Source organism: Calypte anna, chromosome 2, assembly GCF_003957555.1.
Source record: "Calypte anna isolate BGI_N300 chromosome 2, bCalAnn1_v1.p, whole genome shotgun sequence".
In the NCBI taxonomy this organism is placed as follows: domain Eukaryota; kingdom Metazoa; phylum Chordata; class Aves; order Apodiformes; family Trochilidae; genus Calypte; species Calypte anna.
Genome location: NC_044245.1, coordinates 19,016,310 through 19,028,416, shown reverse-complemented (window position 1 = coordinate 19,028,416; position 12,107 = coordinate 19,016,310). Strand labels below are relative to the sequence as shown.

The window sequence follows — 12,107 nt, the reverse complement described above, 5'->3', positions numbered from 1 at the left end:
GTGGAGAAGCAACCTGAAATGACTATCAGAGCAATGGTTACTATGGTGTAATAATAGAAGAAGTGTGAGTTTATACTCAGAAGATGACAAAAACTAGAACACTATATGCAAACCCAGGGTCCAGTATTCACAGGTACACAGGAAAATTAAATGGAATACAGAAAATCCACAGAAATTGGGAGTAAAGAAATGCTTTAAATGAAGAAAATCTGCAGAGAAATAGAGCTTCTTTTTTTAAGCAAAGAAAAATGCTATTAATGATCAACTGAAAGCTAAAGCTAGAGAAATACATACTGAAATTAAGATACTGCTATATACCAGTAAAAATAATTGTCTGAACAAACCATGAAGAACAGAAGGCATCTCAAGGTTTTCTGATCAATATTGCATCTTGCATAAGAAGATGGTAAAGCTGAAGTGCATCACTGGTACAAGTCAAACAAGACAAGTCATGAGAATTGGTATTTTCACTGATTTTTGCCTTTATGGGTCTGAAATAAACACATTATACTAAATGATCTGGCAACATCTTCTTTCCCTAAGTTTCATGAAACAATATAAAAGGTATTCAAGGAACATGCTACATCCCGAGCTGCCTTGAAACGATTTATAAACTTCAGCATGGTTTGTGACTAGAAGCAAAACAATTTATTACCATAGATTATTCCAGATGCCTTACACATCAGGGGAAGAATTCTGGATGTAACAATGGAGATAGTTTGTTAACTGGGATCCCAGTTACCAGTATCACTTGCAATATCTGTCAGGCCCTATTTCTTAAGAGACACATTTTAAAAAAATAAATTTAAGTCACTGAACCACCAAATTATCAGAGTTGGAAGAGACCTCAAGATCACTTAGTCCAACTCCCCCCCTAAAGCAGGATGAACTAGAGCACATTACAAAAAACTGCATCCTGGCTGGTTTAGAATATCTCCAGAGGAGGGGACTGCACAGCACACTGCTGGCTCATGGATAATTTACTGTCTATCATGACCCCCAGATCCTTCTCCTCTGAACTGCTTTCCAATAGGTCCACCCCTAACCCATATTAGTGTTTGGTGTTCTTCCTCCCCAGGTGCAGGACACCACTTGTTCTTGCTAAACTTCATCAGGCTCTTCTCTACTCAGCTCTCCAGCCTGTCCAGGTCACGCTGGATATCAGCACAGTCCTCTGGAGCATCAGCAACCCCTCCCAGCTTCTTATCATTAATGAACTTGCTGAGGATTCACTCTTGTCCCCTCATCCAGGTCACTCACAGACATGTCGAACAAGACCTGAGCAAGTATTGACCCCTGGGGGACACCACTGCTTACAGGCCTCCAACTTGACCCTGCTTCACTGATCACAAACCTCTGACTTCTACCACACAGCCAGCTCTCACTCCACCTCACTGTCCCCTCACCTAGCTCACACTTGCTGAGTTTCCTAATGAAGAAGTCACATGAAACAGTTATCAAAAGCCTTGCAGTAGTATCAAAAGTCAAAGCAGGTAACATCTGCTGCTCTCCCCTTATCTAGCCAGCCAGTAATGGTGTCACAGAAGGCAACTGGGTTGGTCAAGCACGAGCACGATTTCCCTCCAGTGAATCCATGCTATCTTCTCCCAGTGACATTCTTTGCTTTCACATGCTTTGTGATGGCATCCAGAACAATTTTTTCTACCACATTACCAGGGACAAAAGTGACACTAACCAGCCTGTAGTTCCCTGGGTTCTCCTTCTTGCCCTTTTTGAAGACTTGAGTGACATTAGCCCTCCTCCCGTCCTCAGCCACTGCTCCTGTTCACCATGACCTCTCAAAGATGATAGAGAGAGGTGCAGCAATAACATCTGACTGCTTCCTCAGAACTTGTGGATGCAACTCATCCAGTTAAGCTAAGTGGCCTCTAACCTGGTCCTCCTCTACCAAGGATAAGTCTTCCTCTCTCCATACCTGTTCTCTCACCTCCAGGGTCTGGGATTCAAGAGGGTTGGCTTTTCCAGTGAAGACTGAAGCAAAGAAGGCATTCAGTAAGTCTGCATTCCCTGTGACTTTGCCCACTAGGGCACCTGCTTTATTCATCAATCAGCCTACATTTCCCCTATTCCTCCTTTTTTTATTGATGTACTGGAAGAAACCCTTCTAGTTGTCTTTGATACTCCTCGCCAGCTTAAGTTCCAGGGGGGCCTTGCCTTTCCTCACTGCATCCCTGCATTCTCTGATTACATTCCTATATTCCTCCCAAGAGGCCAGTCCTGTTTTCCACATCCTGTAAATTTCTTTCTTCCCTTTAATTTTTTCCAGAAGACCCTTACTCATCCATGCAAGTCTCCTTTCTTTCTCATACGGGTGCACTGCTCTTGAGCTTGAAGCAAGCAGTGCCTGGAAGTTGCCCAGCTGTCATGGGCATCCGTATCTTCCAGAACTCTGATCCCTGGAATTCCACCAAGCAGATCTCTGAAGAAGCTAACTTTGCATTGCTGAAGCCCAGGGTTGTTATCTTATTTCTCAACTTCTTCCACACAAAATAGTAAACTCCACCATTTTGTGGTCACTACAGCCAAGGTTACCCTCAGCCTTCACATCCCCAACAGGACCCTCTTTGTTTGTTAATACCAGATCCAGCTGTGTACCTCCCCTCATAGTTTTTCGAACCACCTACATCACAAAGTTGTCATCAATGTTCTGCAGGAGCCTCCTGGACCACGCATACCTGGCTATATTGCTTTGTCAGCAAATATTTTGGTGATTGAAATCTCCCATGAGAACCAGAGCCTGTGATCATGAGGCTACACAGTGGGAGTCTGGGAAAATAAATGTAAAAACAACTGGAAGTAAGAGAGCTACCAAGAGTAAGTATAAAGAAAGAAAAATAGATGCAATTCTCCCTAAAATGGGTGATTGAAAGAAGAAAACCAGGATCAACACTGGAATTTGTCTTGGTAACTACTCAAAGATTGCAATTTAAGCTAAAAAACTGGCAGTCCTCTGTCCTGACAATGTATGCTTAAGTCTTCTTAGTTTCATGATGGCTTGGTTCAGTTAATACATAATCTATTTTACATCCCATGGCTATGAAGAACAGGATTATCTGTCACTGCAGAATCAGTCCCTGATGCTGAAACTGTACACAGTGAAACTACCAGAGAAGTTAAAAAAAAAAGAAATTTATTAATTAAAGCACTTGATTTTACGCTTGATTTTATTGATTTTGTGTTCTGGTATCCAACTGTGAAAAGGGAATCAGAAAATGTAAGGCAAAACAATTCTATTTTTGTACATTAAACACCCAGTTATCTGTAACTCCATACAAACCACATCTTCTAGAAACATAAGGTCTGTATTTTAAGTTCCTATATTTTGTAGGGCAAAGTTGCTATATTTTACTGAAGTAGTAATGACAGTTTTGAATGGGTTGAGAAGTGATAAGAAACACGGCAGAAGTGCCAGGAAAATAAATTAAAATTGTGCATAATACTGACTTACTAAGAAACCACTTTTTCACACTCCTTACCAAATATAGAACTTTATTGACATCTCAGTTCTTCCCTCTCTCTTGTACTTCACAAATTCTATTTTCCTCTTCCAGTACCCTTCTCTGGTTTTATTTCAAGCTATAGAACACTGCACAATTTCGGCAGGAAAGAACTAGACATGGGGTTAAACTGGCAATTAGGTCATGATAAAACAAGCACAGTAAAACAGCTATTGCTAATCTTCATGAGATACATTTACTTAATTAGATAGATGGAGCTGCTTTTATGAACTCAGATTTCATGGGCAGCCTCTAAAATGAAGAACTGGGGCAAACAAAATGCATATGTGGTGATTTCAAACCTCTGTATGCCAATTGTGAAGTCACAATACAGAACAATATAATGGAATAAACAAATTTAACAGATACTTTGCATACAAGCTTCAGGGAAAACCAAGGTTTTTTTAACTTTCTTTTTTTCTTCCCAACAGTAACATAGATACGTCTTATTCTTCTCTTGGAAGTCTTATTTCTTTTTAAAAAAGGAAACTGCCAGCTCATTCTGCTGACCAGCAAAAGCACTGCTACGGCTGATCAAAATTAATTCCATGCCAAATTTCAAACCCTGTGAGTTACAGGTGGTGACTCTCAATTCTCTCTCTTGCTCCCTGCCAGCAAGCCTGCCAAGGAAGGGCAGGATGCCAGCCAGTGAGACCAGTGAGGCCTGGTCCTTGCTCACAGGAGTAACATTGGGTCACCTGAGAGACACGGGGGTCCAGATGTCAGGTGGCACCCGCCAGCATGACAGGGGACAGCGTGGTTCTTCTGTGAGAGCTCAGGGGTGACCTGGAGTGCTAAACCCACACCTCTCATGTGCAGGCACTGCTACTGGAGGTAATAAAAACAAGTGACTCTCACATGCCACCTGGCAGAGGAGAAACACTGAGTTCTCATCTGGCCTTTCAGCAAAACATAGGAACATGCACTCTGCAGTTTTAATGACTTTATACTTTCACTTGCACTTCTGTGTTCAAAGGCCAGTCCTTTAAAAACCGTGGTTCATAGATTTCAATGAAGAATGTATGTCAGCTATTTTGAACAATGGCAATAGTTACTATCTGACAATTTAACAAGTTGTTAATAGCCCAAGTCAAGACCCTTTTCAAGGGCCTATTTTGTGGTAGGTATCTCAAACATAATGGCAGGTCTCCCTAAGAAGAATTAAATGCACTATTTTGCTAGATTTGGCCTGGGTCCATGATGCTCAGTGAGCTCCTGAATGTTATCCATTTTCTGAAAATGGATTCAGCTACAGATAAATAGGGAGTTATTGCTGAAACTGGATCTCTTTGATGTTTTTTACAAAATAAAGCTATTTTGTAAATATAAACAACGTAGCTGTATTTTAAGTGCTTTAAGACTTATGCATACTCAGCAAATTATTACAGGACAATCAATGCACTTGTCAGAATAAAGCAAGTTAAAAGCATGCACTTAAGTACAGCAAGCACACCCATACAAACACAGAGAAAACTTTTGAAATTGTCATAAGTGGGAAGGCATAAATGTTCTTAAAAGCAAATAACTTTAAGAAGGAAAAAAAAAGTCACCTACAATTATTCTGAATACCTTATGAAGGGAAATGTTAATTGCCTTCTCTGGTCTATTGTAAGAGTGTAAAGACTTTAAGGCATTTACTTCAACAACAGAATGATTCCAAAGTCTGCATCTTCTGGAAATTCATATTATGTTCAATTTCTATCATAAAAATCAACTGGATATGCACAAAAGTATTCAACATATTATTTAAAAAAAATATTTACAGAGATACAAAATATTGACAAGAACATTAAAGAGAACATTAATGAGAATACAAGAATGCTCAGAACACAAGAGGTCACTTCTGAAAATGTATATTTCAAGGTCTATACATTTGACATTTCCCTCTCCTGTAAAGCAACATTTCTAGTAAATTATGCTTTTGTTGCTACTATGTAACTATCACCTGAATTTTGTGTTTTTATAGGAACAAATCAGCAACCTACTGCAAAATCAAGTAACAAACTTAAGAGCATATTTAACAGCAGTACAGAAATAGACACAGCACATTTTAGAAGATTATTAAAATGTGTGTTCACATCCATCCCATGTAATAGGTACATCATATTACATCTTTGTTTATTAAGACAGTGATAAAAACTCACTCTGAAGTGTTTCAAGTTCAGCCTTAGCCAGGGCATCTTCTTTCGCCTTCATTTTTGTTTCTTTATATTCTACATATAATTGTCTGGCATCCTTTAAGAAAATGTTGCAATGGCATTAGCATCCTTATACAAACAAGTTATTGCAATGGCTGTGTTTTAAGTTCTCAATTAACCTTGCAAAAAAAATTAAGATACATTTGTTTCCTGGAGCTACAGCAATTTCCAGTACAGTATTTGTTCAGAATGTAGAATATTTGTGTAACAAACGTTCAAATGTAATAGCTTTGATATTATAGACTATCATGCTCACTGCCAATCTGAAAATCAAGAGTTAAAAAAACATTTCTGATCATTACCTAGAGCTCTGTAAGAGACCATTTACCCACTTTGCTCACATCAGCAATCTGGAAGTTCAGGGAAGAAAGAAAAGTTTTTAATCAGAGTAGTGTGTGCAGGGACACCCAAAGGCAATTGCTGGGCAGCAGTCCTCTTAGTGTGAGCTCATGATGGTAACACAAACTGTGTGTTCCAAAACCCAACGTGTCTCCCTCCCTTTTCTTTTGTGGGGTTTCTGGGGGTTTTGTTTTGAGTTTTTTTATTTTTTCAAACCAACTTTTACATTGTGATTGAAGTGTTGAAAATATAAAGTTTTTTCTTCACATGCTAGATTAGACTCTAATCTGAAACCTGTTTTGCAAGTGTCCTTGCACAAATCTCACAATATGTTATGTATTTCCAAAATCTGATGAAGTAGTAATTACAGATGTGCATTTTAAGATTTCCAAGACGAACAACCAGGTTGCTGAAGACATATGGAGAGTTTTCTTACTCTCATCAGTTTAAGAGATTTCTATACTCATTCAAAAACAAGGAATCTATATCAGAAATATAGACAAATTATTATTTAATTTCAAAGCATGCAGAACATCTACTGTGTTAAATCAAAATTAATTACAGTATTAGAAAAACCTAATTTTAGTTCTTTATAGCAAGGAATAATTTTATTCTTATTACATTAACAATCTCACTTTTTACAAATAAAGGATGAATTAAATCCATAATATAGAATTTATTGTAAAACATCAGTAAATATTTTTATTATTTCAGCTATAATCCCATAAATTTGAACAAAACAGTTTCATTAAATACTAAATAGGACATATTAATATATTTTGAAAAAAAAAACTGAACTAAGCAATCATTATTGCTGCCTCCAGTGGTATCAGTCATCCAAAAATATTGCTTCTAGAAAATATCCTATGACAACTTTTTTTTTTTGTTTTTTGCATGAAAGTGGCATCCAACCCTTTGAGGATACTTGAGAGAGGTGGGACAGCAGAGGACAAAATCATGACCCAGCTTTGAGCATAAGTTTGCAATGTTTTAGAGGCATCTTACTGATACAGGTCAGGGCACCAGAAGAACACCTCTGGCAAATTCCCACAAAAGACCTGTAAGTTTTCATCTTCTTCCAAAATAACTCTTACTCTGTCTTTTTATTTGGGTACAGTAAATAAGAAGTTACATTTCTCTGCCAGGTTTATGTAAGAGATCAGGCATAGAGATCACATAAGAAATTTTAAAGACTTTAGATAACTTCTTGCTGCTGGAACACAGAAGATGAGAGCATCACACCTAGTTATGGTTTTGTTTTGGGGGACAGGAAGGGGTCGGGGGGGGTTAGGGTCTGTAGTAGAATTGTGTGGGTACAGGAGGGCTACCACTAACAGCAGGTATGATGGTTTAGAGGAAACATACTCAGCTTCTACGTTATAACACTGAATGACAAAATTAGAATAAGCACTGGTTCTCACTTTTTAGTTCATCTGAAATGTAAGTTCCCTACCACATCTGAAAACTTGACTTGTACTCTCCAGATGTTGACCATTTGCATCATCAAGAAATAAACAGCAGAAATGTAGCAGTGAGCTTCTGCTGGAAGTTTGAGGCATTCAGGTCGCATGCATAAGCAAGACTCAGAAATACTGATATACAAAATACACTTCTGGCTTAAGACTATGATTCCAAAATGGCTACAATTAACTGGCATTTAAATTTAACCCATTTGACACTGAAAGCCAATATTTGATGCTAAATTCTGGTGTAAAATCCATTATTGCTTGTGGGATCTCCAGACAGCAGGCACTAGGGGGTAACTGTCAATCTCTCCAGCATGTCAATCACAAAACAATTGGAAATGTGGCTCAGATGAAAATGAGACACAATAGCTGAACAACAAAGAAAACTAGTCTGAAGCACACACATGAAATTTAGTACTATTGCTGCTTCATAGATATAAAATGGACTATCACTGCAAATGGAGTAATATCTGGGTAGCAAAGGCAAAACTAGCCTTTTATTAATTACAGCTTATTATGACTGATACCATAATCACAAAAAAGGGGAGGCTGCACGTTTTGAGGAATGCATAAATGCGCACACATAGAAAGGAGAGGGGAAAAAACCCAAACCAATAGCCAAAAAATTAAGCAAAATGGACCTAAGATCTGAAAATCAAATTCTTCCCATAAAAGCATAAGAAATGACTCCACAGGTTGTAAAGTGAAATTAATGCCTGAGTAAAGATTTTAGCCACAAACTATACAGGTGCAGATTTTGTAAGTCAAAATGAAACAGTGGCAAAGAGTTTAAAATAAGGAGTTCTCTAAATAAAAATTCTGCCTTAACATAAATAAACACATTTCAATTTGCTCCTCATTAGTTTTCAACTGTATCAGCATAAAGAGGAATACTGGTTTCCAAGTATATTCAGTCTTGGTAGTAAGATTATTTCATAACAAATTTTTGTTCTCAATTCTTCCTTTTCCAAAGTGCTAAAATGAAGCAGTCATTTTGCCTCCATACATTTTAGGGCCCTAAAAGAACTGATAAAGATAGAGCCTATTACAATCTAATTTTCCCTATGACTCAGAACAATTTTTTTTGCAGAATTTTTTCCCAAACAGCTCAAAATATGTGCAACATCAGAATTTTACACCTGCTGTATACTCCACCTTCAATAGGAAAAAGACGTAAGAAAAGAAACATTTTTCCCCTTCTTGGGGTAGAAAGAGACAGAAGAAAGAGACAAATACAAAGCTTGGAACTGTTCTAACTAGAAGTTCCAGCTTACCTAATGAGAAATATTTCATTCTCATTTCAAGGAGTTTGAGAAAGCAATACATTACTTTTCTTTACCGTCAAGTCAGTAATATGAATGCAGTTGAGCAAAAAGAATAATGAAGATGGATAATATATGCTGGTTTATTATGCTCTGATTACAAATAAACACTTTCCAAAAATGAACAGAAAAGAGCATTATTAGAAATATAAAATTCTCCTTCAGTATTTCTAAATAATATTTTAAGTAGGAATTTCTGCTGATATTAAAGATAAATTTAATATATATAGGATACTGTCATATTTAACAAAAAAATTAAGTGTTGTGAAAAAAAAAATGCTTCATTAACAATTTTTCACTATTTTAACTACACTTAAGAACAAAAAATAACTAAAAATTCTAGTATTTTCATTTCCTCTTCATATCAATATCATCTAATACCAATAGACTTGAGACTGCCAAGACAAAGCTACATTTTAGTTATGCAGGAATACAGAAAATCTTAATACAGGACTTAAGGGGATTCTTTGGCTGTTTGAGGGTTTTGGGTTGGGAGATTTGGTTAGGAGTTTTTCATGGGTTTTTTTCTTTTTATTTTGCTTTGGCTTGGTTAGCACTTGTTTTTAAACCAAGAGTTGAGTATTTATTTAAACTGCACTGACTCTGGCACTAGAAGCTTCAGTTCTGAGTATGACAGCCACTTCAGCCTCTCCTTGACTTTTGGGGAGGTGATGAAGTCTTGTTGGTTTGTTTGCTTTGCAAGTTGTTTTTGTTTTTTCCTCCAATTAATCTTCCTGGCTTTCTCCACTGCCTCAGAAGGACAAGAGGTGAGAAAAAGTAAGGCAAACGTTGGAAACTACTTGGTGTAATTTGCCTTACAGATTGTGATACTGTAAGATTTTGATCAGCTTCACGTCTTACTTCTCTGTGTAAGTGGACAATGTGCATCCACTCAATTTACTCAAGTTAAACTTTCCCACAAGCATTCCTCAAATGGGCATACAGAAATAACTTTCTTTGCATTAATTCTTATTAAATCAATCTATAATCTGAAATAGAAATACTTGTGTTAAATTCTTGAACTAACTTTTTCTGTGTATATTTTTATTGAACAACAGTACAAAAAACAGAGAAAAGTGTCAAATTAAAATAACTGAATCATCTGACCTTCAGCTTGCTATTTCTACACAATAAAAATGCCAGCCATTATACCACAGCAAAAACACTCTTCTAATGGGTTTGTAAACTAGTCATTACCAACATGTTCCAGTAAGAAATAATGTAAAAGAAAGCTAATTATTATTTGTATTTGTCATTTTCACATGTTAGCTCAAAGGCAAACTAGTAAATAAGTAGGAATTGCATTACTTCCTTCTTTATAATCAGAAAATCATGCTTTGACCTTGGAATAATACCCAGTGTGGCCAAGCTCTATAGCTGTGTGTAGCCTGTGGGCAGTAGAAGCATCCTACCCAAGCCTCCAGTGCACTGGGTGCCTAGGAGCAGGCTGTGATGCTGCAGTATCTGCTGGATATTCCATATCCACAGTGCTGAAATGAAGGCAGCCAGAAGGGGAAACTGAGGCCCATATTGCCAGGTCTCCCTGGAACCCATTTGCATGCTCTGAAGCCTCATATCACAACAGAAAAGTACAATTAATTGAGAGCCAGGAGGGCCTTGTACACAGAAGCTACTCTTGGAGCTATGCTCCTCTATCATAAATTCTGGGATTTGCAGACATACAGTGAGTGATTTGAAGGAGAGCAAAACTGGCTGCCACAGAGAAACAGACAACCAAAAAGGTAAATTTCTTTAGTGTCTTACATGTACCTAGAACTTTTACTAGGCAGGAAAGCACATTTTGTCTCCAGAGCCTCAGACAGTACCCTGTTGAATGCAAATTATTTTTGCTCACTTGCATGCACCCAGAATACTTGTTTTACCATCCACTTTCCTCTGACTTGCTTCTAAGCTTCTAATTGACCTCAGGGTCAAGAGCTTCATCCCTACTTTGGTTCTTCCAACAGCTGTGAAATAGCAAGAAACAGAGCAAATGGGCAATCACTCGTGCCACACATCCTGCAATTACTGGCTCCCCACAACTTAAGATCAACATTGATGCTGTACAGTAAGTTGGAACACATCAAAACCCTATAAAGCTGTGAATTAAAGTGATATTTAATCTTACTGACTAGAATAAATCCCTTTGAAAAAATATTCTTTTAAGGTATAAGTTAAACAAAATTTTATTTTCATCTTGCATTATGATTTTATATATAGTCATACACAAAGACAAAAATAACCTACACAAATATTTGCTGACCTAATCACATCTTGCTTAAAAGCTATTTTTGCCAAAGGAGATGCCCTGCTGGCAAAGCCTCTTGAGTTTAACAACACATTGCCAATCCATTTAAGATGAAAACTGAACCATCTCTGAACAGGTGTTGAAATGTAATCACGGATTAAAAGAAAACTTGAGGAAAAAAAATGCCAAGAAATTAAACACCTCTGGGTCACTAGTTTGAATCTATTCCAGGCTACTAAATCAGCTACAGTAATTACCATCTGGTAGTCTACATAAAAATAAATTAGAGGCCTTTTTGTTTTAATTCACTTCATGCTACACAAAGGTCTTTATAAGGAGAAGTTTTAATTGTAATTGAAAGCTGTGTTAATAATTTCACTAGGTTATACCCAGTGCAACTACATATTGAGCCTCATCTGCCTTCCTTCTTATTACAGGCAAGCCACCAGTTCTTCCAGCAGCTCAGTGCTGGGGTGTATGTGCTACACCTACGCTGTTAGAGATAGAAGATAAAAGGAAACTGTTTTCCTAACAAGAATCCATTTCTGTCTGAAACAAAAGAAAAATGCTTTCTGCTTCATTACACTCAGGACAACAGCAGGCTCGTAATTTAACTAATGAAAAAAATTAATCCTGGTGCTGACTGGCATTAATGAAGATGGTATAAAGACATTCATTGCTAAGCTCCACCACATCAAGGTGGAGAAACTGTAGTCGACAGGAATACTAACTCTTCAGTTTTCTGAAGTAAATATTTTGTGAGGAATAATTAACAATATTTTTAAGAAAGATGACTAAGTTGTATGTCTGCACATCCAAAGAGAAAACTCTAGTCAGCTGTTCTGGGAATAAACTTCAATTTGCCTATGATGGTTTTGCCACAAAGTACACTTAACACAGGTATCTGTTCTGTATTACATTAATCTTTTAAACTTAAACTCTTTCACACTGTATTTATTTCTTTGTAAGAACAATTTTCAGTTCCAATAAACATTTTAATTGAATTTGGTTTCCTT

General features: G+C 37.2%; 1 protein-coding gene across 1 annotated transcript in view; it reads right to left on the bottom strand.

Moving 5' to 3' along the window:
* Positions 1 to 12,107, bottom strand: part of DNAJC1 (DnaJ heat shock protein family (Hsp40) member C1) — a 103,851-nt gene that overhangs the window by 40,063 nt on the left and 51,681 nt on the right. The window contains exon 7 of the mRNA XM_030446126.1: positions 5,663 to 5,753. Coding sequence (XP_030301986.1) covers positions 5,663 to 5,753 — 91 coding nt within the window. The remainder of the gene's footprint in view (positions 1 to 5,662; positions 5,754 to 12,107) is intronic.